The sequence below is a fragment of the Pelodiscus sinensis genome, chromosome 9 (assembly GCF_049634645.1).
Source record: "Pelodiscus sinensis isolate JC-2024 chromosome 9, ASM4963464v1, whole genome shotgun sequence".
Lineage (NCBI taxonomy): Eukaryota > Metazoa > Chordata > Testudines > Trionychidae > Pelodiscus > Pelodiscus sinensis.
In genome coordinates this window covers 43,326,686-43,353,628 of record NC_134719.1, presented here as the reverse complement: position 1 = coordinate 43,353,628, position 26,943 = coordinate 43,326,686, and the positions used below count along the sequence as shown (strand labels likewise).

Below are 26,943 nucleotides of genomic sequence, written 5' to 3'. Positions count from 1 at the left end.
ATGGATTAGGGACCCAATATTATAGGGGATCCAAAGATTTCCATATAGATTATTTAGGTTAAATCTTTCTATCTACCCAATGGGATTTAGTTCTCAGTCTAGAAGATACTATCAGAGATGCTTAGTTGTGCACTTCTCAAACAGTAGATTTGTGTCTCCAGATATAATATGCTTGTTAACAGCAAAAATGTTTTTCAAATAAATAAATAATACATAGAAGTGAGAAATAACAGACCTCCACCCTATTGTCCCTCTGCAAATCTGTGAATACAGACTCAATCCCTTACCTCTCTAAAAGTGCAAAGTTTAAAAAAGTTGAGTGAATAGAGGATTGTTGGGGGTGGAATAGATCTGGACAAGGAGAAGTCTGGAGATAAATGTGAAAAGGGAAGAGCAGGCGATAGAAACAAAAGTGAAACTGTTTGAGCAGCCTATTCCAGAAGTTATGAGGTCTTTCTGAGTGTAGTCCTCATTGATTTGAGATCTACCATATGATTTTCTCACCAGGATGTACTTTTATGCCGAAAACCATGATTAAATCAAGTCTTCCTGACTAGCAATTTAAATCACGATTTAAATCAATTTAATTTAAATCAAATCCATCCTGCCAGCAAGCAACAGGAGTAGAAAGAGGGATGGGTGATCTGAGCTAGGCCTTGAGGAAGAGGTGGGGCAATGTGATAGGCCTCTGGCGACTGGCTATCAGCAATTAGAAAGGTGGCAACTAATTGCAGGTTGTATGGCCCTGTGAGGAGGAAGGCTTCTAGAGCAATTAAACACCCCTTAGTGTGAGCTCTCTCTCTGCGCCTGCATCAGCTGGAACAGACCAGCCATGCCATTCCTGTGGAGGAGAGTGCGTGGCTCTGTGAAGTATGCTCAGGGGCTCTTAAAACTAACTGTAAATCCATATAATTTTCTCTTTAATGGAAGCAGTATATAGTCAATAACATAGGTTATTATAAACTCTTCTATCCTAAAAGAATTTCTCCAAAACGAATCTTGTCGTCTTATGCGTATTCCTTATACATTCCTATTGAAATCAAATAGAGTGTAAATCTATGATAGCATAGGGACATTGTTGTACCAGACCAAACCCCTTGTTGTGCCCAATTGCAAAGAAATATGTTATTCCGCTGGTAATCCAGGAGAACTATCTGACGCTAAATGGCTTGAAGTTAGGAAAAGGAGACCAGAGTTGCATATGACACATCATCTGTTGCCACCCTTCCTGAAACTTTAAGGTATAATCATTGTGCAGAACAACAAATGACTTCTAATCCTATCTACAGCGTTCTAATTTTTTTATGCTAATGTTTTGTATATGCAGATTTTTTATTATTTAATGTGTCACTATCTCATTTTACTTTACAGGGGAACATTTTATCAAGGCTATTTATGTTCTAAGTGTGGAGCTGGAGTGCACAAAGAATGTTTAGGGAGATTAGACAATTGTGGCGGAGCTAATTCAGGTGGTAAGTTATTTTTATTGTTGCAATACTGTTTTTAATTGGGACATTGCTTGATATAATTAAGGTTTAATTTAACTCTGATTTGTGTTTATTGTAACATACATAGTTTTGAAATGACCATTTATAAGCACAATTAGAATTGCATTTAAAATTCATAGTCACTTTTACTTTTGCTGTATTGAAATGTAAGAGAGAAAGGAAATTAGAGTCGCAGTAGGACAAACCTGTCTTTAGCCTATGTTCTAATACAGCAACAGATTGTTTGGGTTTTAATCATGAACAGACTGTAACAGCTGTCATAAAAAAATCTTTTGACACACCCCGCCCGCCAATATATCTATCTCAATATTCCTCTTTTGGTCTTTGTTCCTGGAGCTGTTTGTTTGTGCTGCCTCATCTTCCTCTCCCTGTTAATTCTCTCTTTGATCTTCCTGGTTCCCATACCATCCACTCAATCCAATTGATGGTTTACTATTGTCCACATGTAAGAACCTCATTATTTTCTCATACCAGCTAGTGACTCCTTCCCCATTGATTTTCTCTCCTACCTATGTCACTCTAGATTTTTCTGATTCTCTTTACCTTTCCAGTCATTCTTTCAGTGTGTCTGAGGCTATGTCTACACTACAGACTTTTTTAACCTGAAAAAACTTAACTTACATCCACGCTGCAATCGTGTTCTTCGAAAAAAAATTGAAAGAACAGAGGGGTTTTTTCCAACATTGGTAAACCTCTTTCTACGAGGAAGAAGCCTTTTTCTGAAAGAGCTCTTTCAGAAGCACAGGTGCCCTAGTGGCCGTTCTGTCCATAGCAATCACAGCTTAAATGCGAGAGAGTGTGCATTCAGTGTGGATGGTATATTTTGAAAAAAGCAGATCACTTTTTCTATGTGTTTTGGCAGAGTGGATGCTCTCTTCCAGAAGTTTTTTTGGAAGATGTCTTCCGGAAAAGCTTCTTCCGATAGAAGCCTGCAGTCTAGATGTAGCCTGAGGCTCTCCCTTGTTCCTTTCAGTCTTCAGATTCTGCAAAGCTTTATCTTCCTCTTTCATCTTGTCCCCAGTACCTCATCCATCCTTGTGATGTAAGTTACTGCATCTCTTCTGCAACTCGCAAGCTCTCCTTTCCTCTGCCCTCTTGCCTTTCTGTTTAATATAGTAATTCTTCATTAAAACAGTAGATACGTTTCAGAAAATGATGGTGTTAAGTGAAAATGTGTTATGCGGGGTCAATTTTCCCATTGAAAATAATGGAAAAGGTGGGGGTTGCGTTTCAAGCAGAGGGAAATGAGGAAACCCAGCCTCCGGCCTTCAAGGAGAGGGAGCAAGGCGTCCGGTGAAAGGGGGTCTCCGGGGAATGATGCGGCGAGCAGTGAACCCTCCGCCACTTTGAAGGGAGGCGGGGGAAGCCCCACGGAGGCGCCGGTGACCGGCCAGCTGGGGAAACCCCTTCCTAACCCCCCCTTCCTGATGTCAAATAAAATACGTGTGTTTTCATGAACACAAACTCTCTTTATTTAAAAAAACTGGGGAGGAGGGAATGAAACTCTGGTGAGACTGGGGAAAGGAGGCAGGAGAGAGGAGAAGAGAGAGTGGGAGAGGGGAGGGGGAAACCTGGGAGGAGGGAGCTGGAAGGGGGAAGCAAGGGGAAGAAGGGGGAGGGGAAGCTCAGGGTTGGGGGTCTTGCCAGACCAACTTGATTGTCATGCAAACCTGCTTCTGGGTTTGCATGTGGCCATTGGTGGCCAAGTTGGCAACTATCCTGCCATAGATGGCTGCATTCCTCCATCTAGTGCAGCGATCATGGACATTGGGGGCACCTCCCTCCCCAAACCTGAGTAAGGTCCATGATCTCTACTCTGGACCAGGAAGGTGCCCACCTTCTCCGGGCCCTGGCAGCAGGCTCCTGGGAGCTGGCAGACTGCTCCTGGGGAGCGGTGGAGGGCTGGCTGCCAGTGGCTTGCTGGCTCATGTTTTGGGGCCACTGGGTCGGGGCAGTGACTGCTGGCTCTGGGCTGGCAGGCTTGGAGCTGGCACAGTCACTATGGCCAGAGTCTATCCCTTTAAGGGCTCCGGGGAGGGTGGGAGGGAGAGAGAGGAGTGTTGTTGGTTGAGGCTGGAGTGGCCACCAGGGTACCCTGAGAAGGCTGGAAGCCCCCTATTTCGATATAAGTGTCTACACAGCACTTATTTCAAAATAGCTATTTTGAATTTGGCGTTATTCCTCATAGAATGAGGTTTACCAAATTCAAAATAAGGGCTCCGCTATTTAAAATTTATTTTAAAATAGTGGTTTGGCTGTGTAGACGCTAGGAAAGTTATTTCAAAATAACTTTGCTGTGTGAACATACCCTTACAGAATTACTTTTGCACTGCAGGGGTGTACATAGGAATAAAAATGTGATCACTATTTGGAGGGGTACTTTTATGTGCCTCTTGCCCCACAGTTGGAGAAGTTCCCCATGGTCAGAGGAATCGGTTCTCCTTGGGGGTAGTGGAGCTGTCACCTCCCACCTTGGCTCAGGAACAGCCGAACTTTCTCTCACCCTCTGCAGTTGGCAGAACTCTCCTGGTGTTGCCCCCAAAGAAGTCCTGTGCCACCACTAATGGGGCGGGGTCCATGCCACTGCTAGCTTACCTCTTACACTTCTTCTTTGGCATGGCATTTCTAGTGACTTGTATTGGATTAAGTGAAATCTCTAATTGCATATTTAATAAGCCAGTCATGTCTATCAGATATTTAAAATATTCGACAGGAGTACTAGGATATTTTTGGTGAATATACTTTGGCCGAATATTGAATCAGTAGTCAACCAAGCTTGTAACTTTAATGTAATATTTGACTCGTCCCTCCATCCAGTTTCTCAGTGAATACTGTCACTTCTGAAAAAAACTTCAAGCCCATAATGTTGACAATTTTCCAAAGCATCCATAGAGCTCATTGGGGGGGGGGCGGGGGGGAGGGAGAACTTGTGAAAACTTTAGCTAATACAAATTTCCCTATAATTTGTTGGAAAACTTTTTTTCATCAAACTTTTCTGACCCGCTCTTTCTTACCTCTCTAAATTTGTGGTTTGCTCTCCAGTCTTACTGCTTAAAACCTTTTCTGTTGCTTGCCCATCTCTCATTTACTCTACAACAGTCTCTTCTGCTTTCTGACTTCACTACTTACAATCTATGCAAAATGTGTTCACAAAAATACTCTCCTAATGTTTGGATTATGTCATTTCTTTGTTTTCAAGCCTTCATTGGCCTGCGCTTTAAAGACTCTTCACAAGCCTTCTTTCTACAATATCTCTGCTTTCATGTCTTCCAACTTTCCTCTCTCTCCTTTAGTTTTCTTCTTCAACTATAGACGCCATTCAGGAAAGCATCCCTATTCAGGAGAGCATTTATGTAAATACTTACATGGGATTTAGCATCTTCATTAGGGCTTTCTTGAATCCTGTGTCTTCTTAAATGCTGTCCCAAGAACAGTCTTTTGCTTCTTGTGTATCAAATTATCCACAGGTTTATCCATTCAAATCTCAACAACACACTTTTTCCACAGAGCTTTTTAAGGATAGGATGCCATAGTTAGATTTTAAAATTATATTGTTTTAAAATATTTTAGAACAATCAAATGTAACTAATAAAGGACTGAAACAAAACATGTATATTTTCTGATTGCCACAAGTGATGTATACTCGCAGCTTCCTCTATTTCTGCTTTTCACTCCCACCTTTACCTGTTATCATCATTTTGTTCGTATTTTTATCTTAATTGGATTACAAGCACCTTGAGGGGAGGAATATCATCCTTCAGTTTGTCTGGAAAGTATTCTATATACACATGGGGCAATCCAAATCAACAATACTAGTAATAAATTCTTAGTATTCTCCTGGAAATATACTAATGTAATGCTGTTATTTTGCCTCCAGCAACTGAATCATACACATGCTACTTCATGAATTAATGAACTGAATACATTTTCATTTTATAACATTCAAAGAAACAGGATTTTTAAATTTTATTTAAATGTTTTCCCTGATATTTTTGAAAGATACAAGTACCATATGACTCAGTCATGAGTCAGTGGTTGTTCAACACACTTTGGTGTGATTGGATTGTTATTGCATATTCCTTTAATTGATTGTTTAACTTTTTCCATGTGCACTTTTTTGTCTCACCATTTGTCTGTTCCTTGTTTATGTGTAGGCTCCCATGTTTCTGTAGTTACTGTATAAACCTGTTAAAACAAAAGCACCCTCTAGCTGATCAGAAAAAATATTTTAAAACTGTTCACTATGGAGTAGGCTGTGATTTTCTTTACACTATTTTATTTCTGCTATATTCTTTTGGGGTGGAGTGTCAAGAATTCAAAACAATAGGCTAAGTGAACGTGTGTCATTTATTTTTGTGCTGGCATTCTAATATTGCACTATTCTCTCTTTCCTTTTTTAATACAGTTTAACAGTTTGTTTTCTTTTTAGACCTCTGAGCAGATGTGTTCACTGAGCTCTCTGAAATGACATCTAAAACTTTTCCTGTGTGGTTTAAGTCCTTTTGTAGTGCATTCCAAGTCTGTTACTGAAAAGTCAAAAGACGGACTTCTAGAGACAGATAAAACCTTAAGAATGACAAATTTAATAAGTGTCAGATTTAGATGATACAATGATGAGGGAGATATGTCTAAAATCTAAAAATAAATTGCTTTTTCAATTATTTAGACACAGACATATGCCAGTTTTTTAGATGTCTTGTTTCAAAGAAGGCTAGTTCAATATGTTATAGAAGTTGCAGTAATAAAGGTGCTCTGGTAATCATTTGAATTGCTGAATGGTATAAAATGTCCAAATTCTGCCCTGGCTTTTCTTATTGTTATTCCTGTGCCTGCTCCTCTGATGTTTCTTGTAGAAGTCCTGTGGCTGTGCTCTCTTTCTCCACTATCAGCTTATCCTTTCTTTCTGCAGTGCTACTTTGTTCATGCCTAAGCAATCCTTCGTTTCTTCTGTCATTCATTTCTAATCCCCACTGGCTCTTTTCTACTCTTAACTCTCTGATCAAATCCTCCTCTCTGCCTACCATTTCTGTTCATATTCTGAACGACTCCTTCAATTGGGTTGTATACTGTAGTTGTAACAAAGCATAGACTTTAGCACATATGTATATATTTTCATTACAGGAGCACACTGTTTCCAGTCAAGTAGTTTTTATGAACATCTGCCCAACTTAGTCCAAATAAAAAACTTCGGCTACTTGAAAGATATTATCCATACTGCCTGTGCTCATTGGCCCAAATACTCCCTAGTCTGATATTTCTTCCCTCCCTCACTTCCTCTCTTCATTTACTGTCCTTTACACCAGCATCTAAAGTTAGACTCTTCCTTGGAGCCAGGGAGAGTTCTCCCTGTGCATTTTGACGAGATGGGAAGAAGCTGGGCCAACCCATGCCCTCCTTTCATTGTGCACATGTTACAGGAGTCAGTTATGTGGGCCTTACAGTTTCTTGATCCCAGTCTTCTCCTCAGAACTACCCTGGAATGCCAATAACTGTGCTTGATTCCTTTTTTTAATAATCTAAATCAGGGGAAATACCAGTCTACTTTATTACATTATCATACTGCAACCAGACTACCTTTTGGCTGTATCCTTCCCATTGAAATAGGATTGAGTGTCTCAAACAATTGTTAACTGGTTGCTTAGGCAATCTAATCTTCCAAAAAGATAAGTCCTGAACATAGGCAAAAGTATTAAGAAATATTTAATAAAGTAAAATTCTTGATAACCTCTTGTTTATAGCTGTCTCCAGGTTCTCCAGAGAATTAATATCTGTATCCTCATATTCAGACACAGATAAATAGGAAAAATCTTAACTGGCATTTTTACTGTGTGCTGTACCTAGACAGATCTGCAGACCTGAAATTTCCTATTCAAGTACCTGGACCATTTCACACTGTCATGAAACCATCTGCTTCCAACAGTCCATCATTTAGTAACTAAACAGTGTCAGGAGAAGTCTTCTTCCACATGAGCTCTGATAAAACACAGTTTTAATGTATATTATTAGATAAAACTCTATTGTCATTTGCTCTCCATCAGACCAAACGAAAACCACAAAACAAGCTAGCCTCTTTTAAGTTCTTGTATTTCAGATAGTTCTGCCTGTAAAAGAACCAAATGGACTTAGATTGAATGAATATGTCTTTCATGTGCATGGGTAGTATGTGATTACTTGTTAAAGTTGTTACAGAAGTGTATGAACTGTCATTAAATGAAAGAAGCTAATCTTATAACATATTTCTGAAAAAGTGTGCTACTTATATATATTTTCATATGTTGCTGCACATAATAATCCCATGTGAGTTAAATATTCATAATTAAGATGTGGTTTTGATGTGCTATAAAACCAACAGCTTTATTCATAATCAAGATGTGTTTTTGATGTAATATAAAACAAACAGCTTTCCCCATTTACCTTTGCCTGGCTTCATCAGTAACTGCAGATTTGCTGGCTGTTCTCCAAAAGCGACCATATAAGCAGCATTACCAACAAATGTTCAAGTCCCATAATGCTCATTGGAGAATTGCTGTTTCTTGTTTAACTTGAATAATATTGTTCAGCCTTTGTTGAAATAATCATCCTTACCGATCTTGAATAACAGTCACTGTGGAATCAGGGTACTTTGGGGACAAAGTCCTGTGCTGGGCAACCACTCCATTCCTCACACCATTATAGGCAATCTCATCCAACCATTCCCTCCATAAACTTATCAAGCCCAGTCTTTGAAAACCAGTTAGGTTTTTTGCCCTCACTACATTTGGGAGGCTGTTCCAGAACTTCACTCCACTGATGGTTGAAAACTTTCACCTAATTTGAAGCCTAAACTTGCCATGTGTGTGGGTTTTTTTTTTGTTTTTTTTTTGTCCAGTGCTCTTAACTTAAATAACTCCTCGCGCTCCTTGGTGTTTATACTGCTAATACGTTATAGAGAACAATTTTATCTTTTCAGTTTTTCTTTGCTGAAGTTAAACAAAGCCAAGTTCCTTAGGTTTCCTCTCCTAGAATAGGTTATCCATTTCTCTAATCTCATAGTAGTCCTTCTCCTGTTCCAATCTGAATTCATCTTTAAACATGGGAGAACAGAATTTCACATAATAGTCTAGATGAGGGCTCCCTTGTATATTGTTAAAATACTTCCCTATCTCTATTGGAAATGCCTTGCTTGATGCGTTCTAAGAATTGCATTACCCTTTTTCATGGCCACATCACACTGGCTGCTCATAGTCATCCTGTGATTAAGCAGTACATCCTGGCATTTCTCCTTCTCTATCACTGCCAATTGATATGTCCGCAGAGGACAACTTATTTGTGCTATAAAATGTCATCCCATTTCTATTGGTCCAGTTTTCAGCATCTTGTATGAAATTCCAAGCCAGTTCCATACAGTATTGGCAATACCTTTCTAGCTTTGTATCATCTGCAAATTTTTTTAGTGTACAATCCCTTTTTGTGCTAGGGCCATAAATGAACATGTGAAATACGATTGGTCCCGAGACCACTCCCTGAGACATTCTACTAGTAAGTGCCCCCTGAAGTGCTATTTATTATTATATTGTTTTTTTACTGTACAGACAAATTCGGCTACTCCCTGAAGCTTCCAGCCTGACACTTCACATTTCAGTATAACCTGTTGTAGACACCCTTTTAACCAGTTCCCTACCCACTGGTTAATTTAAATTTGTAAATTAATCCCCATCTTCTCCCACAAAACCCAAAAATGGTGCTGACATGATCCATTAAAAGCAGTTTACTGTCAGAACTTAGATTACTCAGTTCTGGGCATGCCTACATGGGAAAAACCACGACAACCAAAAAATCGACACCCCATGGCAGCAAGTCTCAGAGCCCGTGTCAGCTGGCTTGAGCTCATATAACGGGGCTAAAAATAGCCATGTAGCTTTTCCTGCATGGGCTTGAGCCTGGGCTCCGAAGCCCAGCAGGAGGGAAATTCTGAGGGGCTCTCAGCCTGAGCAGGAATGTCTACACTGCTCTTTTTAGCCTCCTAGTACAAGTTCCATGAGCCCAAGTCAGTTGACACAGGCTTTGAGACTTGCTACCATGGGGCTTTTTTTTTTTTTTTTTGGGTGGACATTCCCTCAATAGCTACATGCTCATATTTGCAAATAGTCCATATTTAAATCTGACAGTGTAAAAATTCGGCTGGTGGACACAGTGACCCTGTTTTATAGAGCTGCATTGTAGGAACTAGCTCCTCTTGCTTTGATGCCAGTTTAAGAATTGGAAAATGTAAGTCAACTGTTGACGATTAAGTGAAAAATGTTACTTCTAATTATTAGACAAATATTAAGATAAAATAGAAACTGCTTTCCAGTCTGATATTAGGCCCCACATTATGTTACCTACGTTCAAATATTGCTGCATTCATCAAATAGGTCAGAATTTTAATCTTTGTCTAAAACTAAAGGTTTTCAGATCTAGGAAGCTGAAGTTAGCCTCTTCAAATATATACTTTTGGCATCTGCATAAAACTGGATGAATTTTTCAAGGATGCTGATTATCTGTTGCGTCTCTTAATGTCTTTAGTAAATGTGGTTTACAATGTATATTGTATACAATACCTTTGAGAGTTTAAGTGGTATGCTCTGCAAAATAGATGCAGCTTTCTTTTGATGTCTTTCATTCTATCATTTAAACTTGTCAAAAAAAAATCTTTTTTGCCTCTAGCAACCACACATTGATATGAGTATAGTCCTTATACTTTGAATAAAAAATAATTGTGATACTGTTGGCAAATGGGGATATTTAATGATAACCTCTGTGAGTTTGTGCGTGTGAGGTGTACTTCACACAGTTATACTTGAAAGATTTACACGGGATCTTTTTCAAGGGCATAAGGCAAAATGCTACATTTATTGATAATATCACATTATTCTGGAATATGCATATAGTATACTATACCCACGTGTTCGTTCTCTCTCTCACTCACACACACACACACACACACACACACACACACACACACACACACTCTCACACACACATCATGTTGCTGTTTACACACGCACCTGTCTTGTTGTTGTTTATAGTCACTAGTCTGTTGCTCACATTAACTCACTAGCCAGGCGAGTTAAATGTGAAGGAGAGAAGAGCAGGGCTTCTTTCACTCTGGACTGATTCTTTGAAACCCAACTATTAGAAGTTAATCCTTCTGCTTCTTTTTCTACATCAAATCACAACATTGGAATACTGTATTCACTTTATCTTCGTGAACTTTGAAACTCACTTCAAGATTAGTGTTTATGATGTACATAAAAATGCAGCAATAAGCTATAGCAGCTAATATGACATTTTCCCTACAAGCAAAACAATTCATAGGACTTACATGAACTAGGTCATCCATAAAGCCCAAATCTCCTCTGATAAACTTTCCCACACTGGGACAGAAAGGCACCCAATACAGGCAGTCCCCGGGTTACGTACAAGATAGGGACTGTAGGTTTGTTCTTAAGTTGAATCTGTATGTAAGTCGGAACTGGCGTCCAGATTCAGACACTGCTGAAACTGACCGCCAGTTCTGACTTACATACAGAATCAACTTAAGAACCCTAGGCGTCCCCAAGTCAGCTGCTGCTGAAACTGATCAGCAGCTGATTCCAGGAAGCCCGGGGCAGAGCAACTCTGCCTGGGGCTTCCTGTAGTCAGCGCTGGTCAGTTTCAGCAGAAGCTGACTTGGGGATGCCTGGGGCAGAGCAGCTGGGGTGCTACTGGACCAACCCAGCAGCACCCCATCTGCTCTGCCCCAGACGTCCTGATTCAGCCGCTGCTGAAACTGACCAGCAGCGGCTGAATCAGGACCTGGGGCAGAGCAGCTGGGGTGCTGCCGGGTTGGTCCAGTAGTGCCCACGGGCGCTGCAGGACCAATCGGCAGCGCCCCAGCTGCTCTGCCCCAGAGTCCAAAACAAAAGCCTGGTCTGCTGGGGGGGGGGGGGGGGGGAAGCACACTAGCTGCGCCCCCCCCCCCCCAGCAGACCAGGGACACGGGGAGCAGAGCCTCAGCGGCAGCGGGGTGCCGCGCCTCTGAGGCTTTGCTCTGGCAAAGCCTCTGAGGCGCGGGACCCCCCGCGGCTGCGGCTTCAGTCAGGGTGCCTGTGGTCTGCTGGGCAAAGCCTCAGAAGCGCAGGAACCCGCCCGCTGCTGCCGCTTGGGTCCCGGTGCCTGTGGTCTGCTGGGGACGGTCCCCAGCAGACCACAGGCACCGGCACCCAAGTGGCAGCAGCAGCGGTTCCCGCGCTTCCGAGGCTTTGCTCTGGCAAAGCCTCAGAAGCGCGGGAACCCGCCCGGTGCCCCTGGTCTGCTGGAGACGGTCTCCAGCAGACCAGGGGCACCGGAGCAGCTTACGAACGGGGCTTTCTCGCCCCGACTTCCGGGGCGAGAAAGCTCCGTTCGTAAGTGCGGATCCGACGTAAGTCGGATCCGCGTAAGTCGGGGACTGCCTGTATTTGATGATTGGGAAGGAAACGTATAATGATTCTTTTTTCATAGTACTCACCTGAAGATGACTCAGTTCAGTTTTGAAGTCATTTATAATGCCAAGGTAGCTGATACTGTACAGGAGTAAGGATAATTTCATTCTTGCCTTCATGCTTAGGTTGGCATTTTCAAAGCAGTCCAAGAGAGTTAAGTACCTAAATCGTATCGAATTTCACTGGGATTTGAACACTTAACTCTCTTGGGCTTCTTTGAAAATCCAGGCCTTAATAATCTCCTCAAAACTATTCCTTTACATCCCACTGTCTCCTTCTTTTTAGGACTCAACAGTGAATGAATATTTTTAGGAAGGCTGAAAAAAATGTTTACAGTATTTTTAAAAAAATTCCCTCAGTGTGATTTTTCACTGGTATTCAGTCTGTGAGGGGAAAATTGTACTGCTCTGACTTGCTAGCATTCTGTCCTTCTGGTCTCCTAGCGAGATTTCTTGGTCCATTTTCTTATTTTCAAGTAGTCTGTTCATCTTTAAATAAAACGTTAGTAAGGAAGAGATTTTGTCTATATAAGTAAGCGCCTTTTGGGTTGTATTGTTTATCTTAAGCAAATCACAGTGTTTGGATTTAGAGATTCCTATTTAGCTCATTCAGTATATAGTCCTTGACGAGAAATTTGGGTTTTGCCACTGGGATGCTCTCCTCAGGACACTCAGAACTACAAGCCGATGTATTACCTCTGCCTCACCAGGCATAATAAGCTTTGCTGGAGCTTAAACTGTGTGTGTCAACTTCCTGCCACATCACTACTGTCAGCTTTGCCGTCAAATTCCTCCAGCTCTGACAGCCTTAACTTTGCTTTTCAGGTAACAATAAGTAAACCCCGGTTCCTCAGAAATGTCTGTTGGTAGTGTCCAGTCCCTCTCATCTCATTGTGGCACTCACTGAAATTGAGTTCATTCTCTTCAAAAAGAGTGTGAACACAAGTCTGTTGGTATAACAGAGGATTCACTCTCTTTATTTCAATATAACAGCACTGGGTTGGTTTATAGTAAAACTAAACAACATTATTAATAAAGAACATTGATTTTTAAGTGATACTGAGCAAGAGAAGAATTGACAGTCTGGTTACAAACAAAACATAAATAATATGTTGTCTAGAGACTAAAAGTTAATTTTAACAAGCTACAATTTTTGCCTAAGCAGCTTTCTTACTTGCAAGAAACTATCAGCAACTCCAACCCCTCAGGCAGGAGGATCCACCATTCACAGAATCAGAGGGTGCGGTTCCCTTTGTTGGACAATTACAGTAGAATGTCTTTTTGCTTCCCTTCGGTTTCTTCAAAGTCCATTATCTTTGCCTCAAAAGTCAGAAAGACTTCTTGGGGACATTGACTCTAGTCCCTTTCTGTTGCTAGTTAGTTTGCTTTGTTTACCCTATATGTCAGGGGTGGGCAATAATTTTTGACAGGGGACCATTCCAAGATTTTGGAAAGTGGTCAAGGGCTGCACTTCTCTGTGGAGGCGGTGTGGGGTCTAGGATGGAGATTGGGTGTGGAAGGGTGCACAGGTTAAGAGCCTGGGGTGCAGGAGATGGTGTGAGGTCTGAGAGGAAGTTGAGGCAAAGGAGGGGGTTCTGACCCGGGTCAGGGGATTGGGTTATAGGATCAGGGTGGGAGTGGGTATGGGTGCATGAGAGGATTCTGGTCTGGGAGGGAGCTGTGACCTGGGAGAAGGGGAAAATGGGGTGCAGACTACCGAAGGTGTGGATGGTGATTTGGGGCAGCAGAATGGGTTGCAGGGTCTGGGAGGGTGTTTGATTGTTGGAGAGGATTCTGGCCTGGGGGAAGGGCATAGAAGGGGTACAGGGTCTGGGAAGGAGTTGTGATAGGAGGGGGCAGAAGGTTTGGATGGTGACCTGGGGGAGGGAGTTGACTGCAGGAGGGACTGGGGTGCCAGAGGCAGGCTCTGCCTGGGAGGTGCTTACCTAAGCCAGCAGCCCTGCAGCACCCCAAGGTTCTGCAGCTGGGCTCCTTGATTGCTACAGCCCCAGATCACTTAAAACTGCAGGTTGCTCCCTCCACATGGTTTTGAGCTCCAGGAGGGGGAAGAGACTTGCCCTGCTCCCATCCTCCAGGCCAATCTCTCAGTTCCTACTGGCTGGTTGTTTCTGGCCATGAAGAGCTGAGGATCCTATGTGCCTGAGGGTCCTGGCAGGGTGGTCCGTGGGCCAGATCCAGTGCTTGGTGGGCCGGATCTGACCCTGGGGCCGTATTTTGCCCAGCTCTGCTATACGTAAATGTATTTTCATAATCCTTTGCCTGTAATCAAACCAGTTGGATAAATATACATTTGTCTGTCTAGGGCAGGCTTGATTTGTGCATTGGTTCTAAAATACATTTTAAGAACATACTGCATACACATATGTATACTTCTTTACACACACCCCAAACATACATCATGCAATAGCTGTGATCAACAGATCACTATTTTTTGCAACATCTTACTCAGCACACTTGTAGTACAATAATACTGTATACAATCAGCTGATTTAATTGCTTATTCTTTGGGGACCAGACTCCCTGTTCTCCAGAAGTATCTGGACCCTGACTATCACAGCCGCGCTTGAAAAATCTGGGAATTGTCTGTGGTTGAACTCCACGCTGCACATGTGAAGCACTTAATTTTCCTTAGCAGACATCATGAGTGGACTTGGAGAATGCCACACAGACGTAAACTCTGCTGTGTGATAAGGCAGTAAATGAAAACGATGGATTTATTCAAAAGAATGCTGATCGGATCATCTCACACTCCATAACACTCTTCCCCCCCCTCCCCCAAATCTCCTTGCAGGGATCATAGAAATGTGTGGTCTCTATGCGCACACAACTTTAACAAAGTGATGCAGTCATTCTGATAATCCAAAAGAGTACCTTTCTTAATCTTATTTTTTCATTCTGCTTGTCTTTTCTTCAATGAAGCCAAGGAAACTTCATTGCGAAAAACCTCCTAAGGTATCTTAGTGCAGAGCTTCTAAAGAATTTAAGTACACGAATCTTAGGAAATTTCAAAACTAAGGTTCCCATCACAACCAATAGGCAAAACTTTGAACTGATTAGATAGCAATATAGAATATTATGTAGCTGCAAAGGGACTAGAAGAGGTTTAAATTCCACCTGCAATAGTAATCTTAACTTTAGAATTTTGCAAAGTACATGCGGTTGCACTCTGTTTTTTGAAACTCAATATAGCCATTTCTGAAGATTTAAATGATTTGTTTGTTTGGTGTACAAATGTTGGAAAGTTCAGCATAACTCAGAAACAAGCCATTTATAGCACTGGCTCAGTGTTACCTGACAGCAGCCAATCAGCTTCAAGAACGCAGTTTGCAAAACAATAACTAGCTGAGCTCCAGGAACTGTCGGGCCACATTACAGGTATCAGTTAGCAAAACAAAGCAGGAGAGTTTTCTCATACAGTGGAGCACAGACAGAGATTACTGTATAAAGAACAAATTGAAAGGCACTAATAATGCCAATTTTTACTTTTGTTTCAGAACATGTGATCCTGAAACATGAGGTAAGAATTCAATTTTTATTTTGACTTACAAATTGATCATTTACTGCATATGATTGTGTCAGTGCAATAGATATTTTTTTCTGCAGCTAACTTGTATTTATTTAGAATTATGCAAACTCAAGCAGTAGAAGTGACTCCATGTGCTTACAGTAACAATCAGTTATATTAAATTGTAAGGGATTAACCTTATTTTCATTGAGGTTTTTCAGAGTTTAGGATACAGAAGAATGTAGGTTTTCTTAAATTGTAGGGGGAAAATAAACAATATTGTTAATTTAATTCATAATATCACTGATCACAGTTCTCCAGTGCTTTTAGACCAAATTTGGCAGCGGAGATAAAACTATCTTCAGGTAAATTTCAGCAAATTCTACAATAATAATATATTACTATGGACTAATAAGTGTGCAGTTCTTCAGCCAACTGTAAACTGCAAAATTTGCAGTGGAATACTGACTTTTTATATAACCATATTCTTTCTTAGTGTCACTAGGCAACCATAACATTTGTTTAATATTAAACTGGACAGTAAAATGAACTACTAATGCCCAGCAAAGAATAATGGAAGTCACAGTGAGGTATCTTGCTGTTGTCTTTCCATTTGGTATAGAAAGAAGTAGAAGTCCGACTTCCCATTTTGTAACTTTGACAAAATACAGACTATGTTTTAAACCTAGGACACTTTGTTGCATGTCTAGAACCATTTAGATCAGTGGCTGTAAATTCATTCTGTATTACAGTTATGAGCACCATATAAATGTAATGATGACAATGTTATCTGCTCAGGTTTATGATTGTCTCTTTTTACATGCTGTCCTGCCATTACTCAGGTTGGCAATGAAAACAAATGAAAAATATTAATGTTGGCTGCTAATAAATATTGTTTCATAGTTAAGACCATCTATTCTCAGCCTGCTCCTAGGGCAGTACACATTTTTAGGTACTTTCCATTATCTAATTGCTATTTGGGAATGCATATGTTGAGAGACCTATTTAAATTTCCTTAAAACCTATTGTAAGAATTAATAGAACTCCACTGACAATTGATTTTATTTTACACTACTCACCAGATCAGAAGTGTTATATAAAGGTCTGATATGTTCACTGATGTTAATGTTGTATGATCTAGTGGCTAAATTAATTTTAAAAGGAAATTTAGGACTGAAAATATAAGCCCTCTATACTGGTAAGGTAACAGGTTTTTTAACCCCGGGGTTTGTGGAGAATTTAACAGAGGATGTTAAATGTTAAGATATGTCATGAGTGATTATGGACATGAATCTTTTGATAACTCTTCAATGGCCTGTGTGTAGGAGATAGTGAGTTCAGTCCAGCTCAGTCCCTAGTGGGGAGATGTCCATATAATAAAACAACTCTTATAAGTTTACATTAGTTTGCCCTATTTTGATAGGTTTAAGGTAGGGGGTGGATTTGAACAGGTATAAAGCTACAGGTTGAACCTCTCTGGTCTGGAAACATCCGTGGTCCGGCATGATTTTAGTTAGCTAAATGTCCACTTATCATGGGTGTGGCCAAGTTTCTAAGAGTCCCATAGAGATTCTGGCTCTTATTTAGCTCTAATTTACCCCTAAATGTCTTCTAAGAGCCCAGTAACCAGTGGAAGTGTAGATAATGCTGCTAGATAATTTTGATCTCTGTTGGCCTGGCCAACTCCCTGGTTTGGCATCAATCTGGTCTCGAGGGTGCCGGACTAGGGAGGTTCAATCTGTACTGTTTTTTCTTGAAGGGATCACACATTGTTAGGCTAAAAAAATTCACAGCACTTTGAGGGGGGGAGTGAGCAGTGGATAGCATGTGTTTATACTTATTTTATGGTTAGTTAAAGGATGTCAGTTGCCAGTGCTGTAAACTCACTTTAAAAAGTCTGTTGTATGTGTTCCCTTTAACAGAGACTCCTCACCAGCAGCTTGCTTACTTACCTTCTGCCATGTGCTGTTTGTTTTACATCTCTAATATTTCTTTCTAAACTATCTGTTAAACATGAACATTTTTAAATACCAAAACGATAGCATGGCTTGTTTTCTTAAGTCTTTTGATCATTACACATGCATTCAGTATTGAAGAAGCTATAAACAGACTGCTTATGGTATGTTATCGACAAGGTTGCCAGAAGTGAGTAAAACTACCAAAGATTAACATATGTAAATGGATGAGATCATATTTATCCTAATTATATTTTATTCCTCCTCTTCCCATGTCTCTTCCCCCAACTTGAAATTTTTGTAAGACAAAAAATCCTACTGCTCATAAGGTGTTTTTGTACCTTGTTTTATGGAATTATAGGGCTGGAAGAGACCTCAGAAGGTCGAGTCCAGCCCCCTACACAAAGCAAGACCAGCCCTGTCTAAATCATCCCAGTCAGGGCTTTGTCAAGCCAGAACTTAAAAGCTCTAGGGATGGAGATTCCACCACCTCCCTAGGTAACCCGTTCCAGTGCTTCACCACCCTTTTAGTGAAATAGTTTTTCCTAATATCCAACCTAGACCTCCCCCAGTGCAGCTTGAGTCTATTGCTCATCATTCTGTCATCTGTTACTACTGAGAACAGCTTCTTTTCATCCTCTTTGGAACCCCCCTCCCTTCAGCTAGTTGAAGGCTGCTGTCAAATCCCCCCCTTCACTCTTTTCTCTTATGTAGACTAGCCAAGCCGAAATCCCTCAGTCTCTCCTCATAAGTCATGTGCTCCAGCCCCCTAATCATTTTTGTTGCCCTCCACTGGACTTTCTCCAATGTGTCCACATCCTTTCTGAATTGGATGCAGTACTCCAGATGTGGCCTCACCAGTGCCGAATAAAGGGGAATCATCACTTCACTAGATCTGCTGGCAGTGCTGTTCCTATTGCACTCTAGTATGTTGTTAGCCTTCTTGGCTACAACGGCACACTGTAGAATGGTTTTATGTAGCATGTAAAATTGGAGTCTAATTCTGATTTGTGCCATGGTCCCTTTACATGCTTTTGGCAGTATAAAGGGGCTAACGTAATTTGATATGTCTTTAAGGTCCCTTAGCCTGCTGTTAGAATGGTGCAGGTTTTTTGGTAGTTTCCATTATCTACTTACTATTTGGGAGTACATTTGTTAAGAAACCTGTCTAAATTCCCTTAAAACCTATTGGAAGAATTAATAGAACTCCACTGATGATTGGTTTTATTTTACACCACTCACCAGAACAAAAGTGTTATATACGCGTCTGACAACTTTAGTGATGGCAATATTCTATGATCTAGTGGCTAAATACATTTTAAAAGGAAACCTGCTGCCAGAGTGGTGTGTAAGGAATTTAATATAAATGAGAATTAGGTTTTTAAGAAAAGATGGATTTATGTTGCAGAAAATGTGAAGATCTACTGATGATAATGTGATAAGATCAAGTATTCAGTACATTTTTGCACGCTTACAGCATTTACTTTTGAGTATTGTTTATACACTTTTCTTTCCTTTAGCTTATGTGATTTTATTGTTATGTAGATAAATTGTCACATTTTTCAGTTATGCCATAGAAACATTTTGCAACCAACCACCATGACTTCTCTCACAGCTTTCCCCTCACTCCAATCTTATGGCTCCTCTCTTCTCTGTATCCGTGTGAATAAACAATACAGTCTCAATTTAAAAAAAAACTGATTTCACCCTTTGTTTTCTGCTTGGCTTGAGTAAAATTCTGTGATTTGCATGAGCCCTTATGCAAGCTACTAGTTAAAACAAGTAGCAGTAGATGACTAACACACAGATACACCTTATTATGTACAGAAGTTCCAAGGGGCCTATGTAAATGCTGAGGTCTGTGAATTTGGTACAAATCATCACTTGCCAAATAATAAACCATTGTGTCTGTGTAGTGTACATGGGATTTTAGAAAACACTAGTTTGCCTAAACCAAACTTTAAAAACTAGGAAAAAAAATTTTACTTCATTTTTTTAAATTAAATGCTCATTTGAGAAATGGAACTAACATTGTTAAGTATAAGAAGCCTTAGTACAGAGAAAGAACAGTGTAACGCTCCCACCCTATTGGAATTGCAACTTCATTAGCATGTATTCTTGCTGCTGTTCTACTCCTGGACCTTCCCTTAGGCAGACAGTGCCAAACCATGTGGTGTATTTTTCCACTGTAAAATAGGTTGAGTTATTATAGTCATTTTCACATGTAATCTCAGTGGACTTTGAACCCAGATGTCAAGATATGACAGGCTAACACATGAACCTTTTCTGTCACTTGCAAAATAAGCATTAATGCATGATATTTCTGCCTAAAACCCCATTGCAGGATGGAAGAGAACTTTTAAAAAATTAGTTACAGCTAGTAGACTATCAGAATGCAAATAGTACAGTACACTAGATTGTCAGAGTTACAAATATCTCAGAATGGGAGTTGCCTGTAACTCTGAAACATGCATGACTCTGAACAAAATGCTATGGTTGTTCTTTCAAAAGTTTACAACTCAACATTTACTTAATACAACTTTGAAACGTGAATATCCAGAAGAAAAAATGCTGCTTTCCCTTTCTTTTTTAGTTTATCTTTAACAAAGTACTCTACTGTTCCAATTCATCTGATGAAGTGGGTTTTACCTACGAAAGCTAATGATTCTATATATATTGGTTAGTCTCAAAGTTGCCATAGGACTACTCATGGTACTACTCGTTGTTTGCCTTTTTCCTCCCCTCTGCTGCTGGCTGATTTGCATATTTCTGGTTCCAGATGAGGTGTGTGTGTGGTTGACTGGTCAGTTTGTAACTCTGTTTGTAACTCTGAGGTTCTCCTGTACTTAGAAATCGAAAGCAGTTTATGCATGCCTTTGACTTGTATTTTTGTATGCAGAAACGAACCAATGGAATTCGAAAAAGCTCCAGACACCCAGACACAGGTTTGTTTTATACCTTCTATTAATTACCATTTTAATTAAAAAGGCAAAAGAACGCTCCAAGCTACATCAGCATGCTGTCTCGTGATCAGCCTTATACTGCACGCAGTATTGAGAACACTTTGCATATTTTTCGGTTGGGAGCCTACAGTCTTTCAGATCTTAATCAATTTCTTGGCTGTGTTTTCAAAAGTGTGGTCATATGACTGACTGAATGTTTTCAACATGCCTTTTTTTTTATAAGCAGTGCTTGTTCAGCTTTGTTTGCATACTGAAAAGCCTCTGGGCTTTTAGTTAGCAACTTCTCCACCCTTGTGTACTTTGCTGTTAAAAACAGGTGGCTACTTATACACCCTAGTCTAATCCTGCAAAGTTTTTAATACAGTACTTTCAACCTGCCTTGGGAGTTATCAATGCCTTGCTGGACTGGACTTAAGCTACACTCCAAAAAAGGAATAAACAGTCTGTAATTTTACATACCCCTTTGTAAAGGCTGTATTTTTTCACTATAGTTTATTACAGAATCGTGGACACTAGCTCTTAAGAAAATTAAGGGGCTAATTATAAACTATGAACTAACTGGGTAAGCATCTCCTCTGGAGACCAATTATTTGTCTGAATAAAATATTCAGTAGTTCTTCTGTATAACACTGAATGTTATGGTAATTATGCTTTTGTCCTTTTGTATGTTTCTTTTTACAGTTCGGAGGTTTGTTACACATATGGTAATAGTTATTCTGAAGAAAATTAAATTATAGATTGTTAAATGTTTCTAAAATGTTTCAGGTAAAATGTTACCTGACAATAGTTTGAGTAGAACTCTAAATGGACTAGCAGCCTCACACCTGGTAAAGAGTTTGCTGAAGAGTAAATGTGGTGGTTAGGTTGCCATCACTGCCCGTGTTCAGCTGCACAGGTTCTAAATGTTGTAAGTACTTGAAACAATCCACACCCTTCTTAGTCATGCCTGATTATGAGATGTTTTAAAAGACACAGTTGCTTTGTTGCCTCTAGCCAAAACCTGCTTCACTATGCACTTAGGTCAGACTCTATGCTTTCTTACTCAAGAAACTGAAGTGTGTGAGTTCTCATTTAGGTCCTAATTTTTAAACTTTGCTGCCTACTGTTAGTCTCTCAAGTCCCTCTGTAAGTACCTAGCTATAAATAACTGGAGTATTTTCAGCTCCCATTGAAGTCAGTAATTGCTGAGATCCTTTATTCAGGGAGATGGCTGAAACTGTGTTTAGATGCCATTGAAGTCAGTAGGACTTAAGCACATGCTTAAGTGCTTTCCTCAGTCAGGGCCTAAGTTATTAAGGCTCAGATTCTCTGAGTACCTTATCCTGCAGGTGGTTCTGTTGAAGTCCATTCAACATTAGTATTGTTAGCAGATTCTGGTCCATAATTGTTTTTGGAAATTTGGGACTTCTGAAAATCATTCTACTATTTCTTTTGGTAATTAAGTTGGGGTCCTCTGGTTGAAAATGTTGGTCTTAAAGATTCATATTTCTGCAGAATTGATTCTGCTATTACATATTTTTTAAATCAGAGCTAAAAAATAAATGAGATACTACATATTGATCACATTTTTCTGCATAAGCAATGTGGCTGTTTTCAGATTAAGTCATAATGGCAATGTCAGCCCCTAACTTATTTATATCTTTCTAGCACACAGTCGTGGGGGCTCCTGCACTAATCTGGTCAAGTTAATTGGTAACTTTGACCTTGACTATCACTTTCAAGAGAAATATCACAGTACTGCTTAAAACAAGGTCTGAAATCCTTGGTATCTTTTGTATTTTCTAAATGTACCTGTTGACTGGTGGCATTTCTGTCAGATAGCAGCTTCTCTCTCTCAGGGCAATGTGCAATCAAGAAAACAACACTTGTACAAGAGAGATCAATTATTTCAGACATACATTACTGCAGTGGCGCTAGTATCTTTTCAAGAACACAGGATCATAAATCTCTGAAAATCCTAGCAGTACTGTGATATTTCTCTTGAAAGTGATAGTCAAGGTCAAAGTTACCAATTAAACTTTAATATACAGGCTTTAAAAATTGCCTAGTCTGGTACGTGTTTGAGAGGTCTGATGCGTTTTGCTCTCCACAGAGTTGTGATTCTGAAGCATTGGCCTTATTTTTTAAAAAAGCTAATATTTGCTATTTTTTACCAGCATGTCCTTGCAATGTCCAAATATTAGTTGGTAACTGCAATAGATTCTCTGCAATCATTACATTTTTGGCAAAGCCTTGGTTTTAGCCTGCTTCTAGTCTGTATCCAGCCATTCTTAAACTAAGAGACATCTCTAGTAAGCCCCAACCTATATCTGTTCCAGGTATATCTGTGGAGTGTAAGGAACAAATTCTGCCCCTGGTTGCTAAGCAAGTCCCAGTATCAAGGATTTAAATCAATTCAAGGGAGGGCACTGTGGGCAGATTATGGCCCTAAGTAGCAATTAGCTGGATTAAAGTAACTCTGCTTCTTTTTTTGACAAAGCTCTTATTTTGGTGAAGAAAGATCCCTGCCCTAGCTGTGGTACCCATTTATTGCTAATAGGGTAGTGTCTGTTTTTCTCTTTAGATATTGCTAGGGGGCTGTGCCCCCTGCTCGCTATGCTTGCCAACTCCCCTCTCTCTGGGAAGAGGCAGCTCCGGCTCTCCCCCGGTGCGCCAGGGAGAGCCAGGCAGAGGTGTGGCAGCCCTGGCCTGCCCCCTATCTCCCTGGCTGCTGGGCCGAGTTTGGCCCAGCCCCAGCTCCCTCCCCCCCAGCCACCAGGGGAGAGGGTCAAGGCCGGGCCAACCCTAGCTTCCTACCCCTGGTAGTTGGGCAGGGCCGAGGCCACACCAGCCCCGGCTCCACCATGCCCCTCCCCCCCAGCCGAACCAGCTCTGGCTCTCTTCCCCAGGTTACTGGGGAGTGGGGGACCAGGCTGAGCCCTTCCCAGGCCCTGCTCTCTTCCCCCAGCTGCTGGGGGGGAGGAGAAGGTCCGGGCTGAGGCCTTTCCAGTCCCCACGGAGTGGGGCGAGGTCAGGTGGGACAACCCCAGCTCCCCTCCAAGCATAGGAGAGGAGAGAGGCCGGGCCGTAGCAGCCCAAGCTCCTTAGGACTGGGGAAAGGGAAAGGGGAAGGCAAGTAGGACATCGCTATGTCATCCCACAGGAACATTTTTTATATATAGAGAGAGAGTTATGATTACATTGGGCAAATTCCTTCTAGAGTCAGTTATTCACTTACCATTCTGTTGCATAAGAGGGAAGGATACTAGAGGAGAGATCAGACGGGCAGCAGATAAGGAAGGAGAAGTGGGTAAAAGCTACAAGAACCATCAGAAAGGGAGTGCACCTAGAACTGTGGAAATGGAAAGCCAAAACACACCGTCTACTATTAGATTCTTTACCACGCCCAGGAGCTTCCCCTTATGAGTCCAATTGAGGATGACCTTCAGAGTGGACTACCCACAGCTTTTAAGAAGTGCCAGGTTTAGGACAATCATCCTCCTTATTTTTCTGCAGTTCTCATAACACTTTTGTTGGTGGCTTTACTAGCATGTGCATATCTATGAAGAAGGCAAGAATTTGGTCCAATGTTTTCAATTTTCTTTATAACACAGAAGATTAAATAAAAGTTTGTACCAAAAAGGGATTTAGTCTGTGATTTAAGTTTTCATGAATTTTTGCCTAGAGTGGGCAATCTGAAGTGATCGTTCTAATTTTTGCATTCTGAAGAGGGACCCTACAAACATTTATGCCTATCCTTTAATTTAAGCACGTGCATTAGCTGACTTAATTGACTGTAGGACTATTGACATGCTTCAAGTTAGACATATGCATGAGGATTTATATGGCTTATTTTGATAAAAATGTGCATTCTGCTGAACATCTGTAATGTCCTCTAAATAGCTTGCTTGCAATACACAATTATTCTATTAGATATAGAAGTAGTAGATTTTAAGTTTCCCAGAAGTCTCCTTTTATTTCCTGAAATAAATAGTACTAAAATATAATATATTCACTGTTTGGTGTTTTTAAAATAGGTTTACCATTAACATTTATGGTGATACAAATATTGGGACTTTAATTTATAAAACTGTAAAAACATTACATGTCAGTAGGATAAACTTGGCAAAAACAGGAATAGTAAGAGTAAAATCTGTCATCTTCAAATGGTTAGATGTCCTGACTTAATTGTTGCCTGTTGCTAGGCATTGGCTTAGTTGTTGCATGCACTGAAATTGCAGCTAAAGCCACATTCTATTTAACTATCACTTTTTGTTACAAATACTAATTTTCTGCGTATCTGGATGATCCTCTCATCTGCAGGCAAAAATGTGAAAGCCCTTGAATTGCCTGGGTGGTTGCTGCATATAGACTTGTGCCATAAACCCCCAAACACTACACAACCCATTACAGGGAATTAGCTTATTTCAAACAGAATATCACTCACAGTTAGGTGGTCTCATAAGACACTCATAAGCATATCTGTGCCTCTTGGGGAACACAGCGGTCTTCCTCGGGGTACATCAGCTCCTCTGTTTTCCTAGTTTTACAACAGGACACAAAAAAGGCACTAGTGAAGTCAGTACAAACTACCATTTCATACTGATAATTAGATTTGTCTACACTAAATGTAAGCAAAGGTGAAAATAAGCCGATGTGCGCTAGTGTGGCACCCTGGTCAGAGACTGGCTGGCAGGGGAGGCACTCTGGATACTGCCAGCATCCTGGATTGTGTGGCCATGGTGCACCCTGGCTCCAGTCGCGGCGCTTGGGCAGCCAGGCAGTATGGCCCCCACTGATCCAGCCTGCCTTGGGTATCCTGTGGTTGGGCGCCATGGTGGCCACACTCCTGGCTCTGAGCTCCCCACCACACTCCCCAGCCCCCAGCCCTGACTCCTGCACCCTCTACACCCATGCCCTGAGACCCTCCTTCCCTGCCTTTACTCAAGCACCCCCAACCCTCTGCCCCAAGCCCCCAGCACTGCATCCCATACTTAAATAGACAGTACTCGTAAGAAATTCCTCACTGTCACCCCTCAATATAAGTACAGTATTTATATTCCAGTTGATTTATTAGATGGTAAAAATGAGAATTCAGTTTTGGGGTAACAGGGTGCTGTTACACTATTTTTGTATGATTTTGTAAGAAAGTAGTTTTTAAGGGAGGAGATACTTGGGATAGGCAAAACAAATCAGACTGCTGAAAGAGGTGCAGTAGTTTAGCAAGGTTGGGAGCCACTGTCATAGGAACACCAAACATAAGATCTTAGCAAACAGCATCCAATAGCAAATAGCCATAACTGAAGACAAACACCCACTGCAGTCTGTGGCTGGCAAGAAGCAGGTCAGACTTAGATCTGTCAATATTATCTACATGTTGATGACCTCTTGGTTTGATTGTTGCAGCTCATTACAGGTAGGAATGAAGTCATATGCCCTGCAAAAGCTATAACTGGTGCAAAACCCGTTTGGTTATCAACCTAGGTGATTGTGAACATGTTATCATCATGCTTTCCACAGAGTATAGAGTCTAGTTCAAGGTCTCTGATATTCAAATCCTGCAAAGCCACACTGAGGGATAAAATAATCAATCATACTCCTCTGTGCACCCAGAACTTCCCATGCCCAGAAAAAATGGGCAGAAGTAAGTTGGGATTTGGTGGAACATTAGCTTTCTCCATCTTATTGCTGGGGAATGGCTAGCTCAGTAGTTTGAGCACTGGCCTGCTGAACCCAGGGTTGAGAGTTCAGTCCTTGAGGGGGCCATTTAGGGATCTGAGGTAAATCTGTCAGGGATGGTGCTTTGTCCTGCTTTGAGGGCAGGGGGCTGGACTCAATGGCCTCTTAAGGTCTCTTCCAGCTCTATGAGAGGGTATATCTCTATATGTTATTAAATCTTCCCAACTCTTGCCTGCACAGTTCAGCTGTTGTGGTAGGGTTGTGAGTTGTAGAGCCCTGCAAATCTGAGAGTATCCACATCTGTGCATACAGTTGTGGATATGGATACAAAATGTTACAGACCAGCAATAAAATACAAGTACCTGTAAGCAAAAGGAAACCTGCAAAGAAACTGTGTATAGGAGAGTGACTGTATATCATACTTTGAGGGCCTGGGGCATTGCCCCCCCCCCCCCCCCCCAAAAATCAGAAATAGCCACACAGGACACAGAGAGGTGCTTGTTTTACAATGTTTTATTATTTAAATATCAAGCAAGCCTAAGGGCAGATTCAGTCTCTGTTGTGCTGATGTAAATAGATTGTAACTCTAGAAGACTTACCCAGTGTTGCTTAGGTCCTTAACTCAATTAATTTTTATTTTTCTTCATTTAAATCATTGCTCTTGAGTGGGGATGTGGATGAGGGGTTCAGTCTGCAGGCTGCCCCGGGGAGAAAAGACTACCCCAGTCCTCTCTCAGCACAGCAGCTTAGGGCCAGGTAAGAAGTGCCTGTCAATAGCCACTGCAGCTCCTGCCCTTCAATGTTGATGACTAATTGGCTCCTGAATGACTGAGGTCTTCATATCACAGCT

General features: G+C 41.0%; 1 protein-coding gene and 1 long non-coding RNA gene across 6 annotated transcripts in view; one reads left to right on the top strand and one right to left on the bottom strand.

Moving 5' to 3' along the window:
- Nucleotides 1-26,943, top strand: part of VAV3 (vav guanine nucleotide exchange factor 3) — a 254,125-nt gene that overhangs the window by 167,874 nt on the left and 59,308 nt on the right. For 3 of the 4 annotated variants that reach the window (XM_075936644.1, XM_006119791.4, XM_075936645.1), the window contains 3 exons: nucleotides 1,372-1,472; nucleotides 15,507-15,529; nucleotides 20,372-20,417. In XM_075936644.1, the coding sequence (XP_075792759.1) occupies nucleotides 1,372-1,472; nucleotides 15,507-15,529; nucleotides 20,372-20,417 (170 nt within the window). The remainder of the gene's footprint in view (nucleotides 1-1,371; nucleotides 1,473-15,506; nucleotides 15,530-20,371; nucleotides 20,418-26,943) is intronic. The other variant, XR_012905973.1, reaches the window with a different exon arrangement.
- Nucleotides 1-26,943, bottom strand: part of LOC102458603 (uncharacterized) — a 93,573-nt gene that overhangs the window by 49,766 nt on the left and 16,864 nt on the right. For both annotated transcript variants that reach the window (XR_331810.3, XR_012905975.1), the window contains exon 2: nucleotides 24,862-24,954. This is a non-coding gene — a long non-coding RNA (uncharacterized LOC102458603). The remainder of the gene's footprint in view (nucleotides 1-24,861; nucleotides 24,955-26,943) is intronic.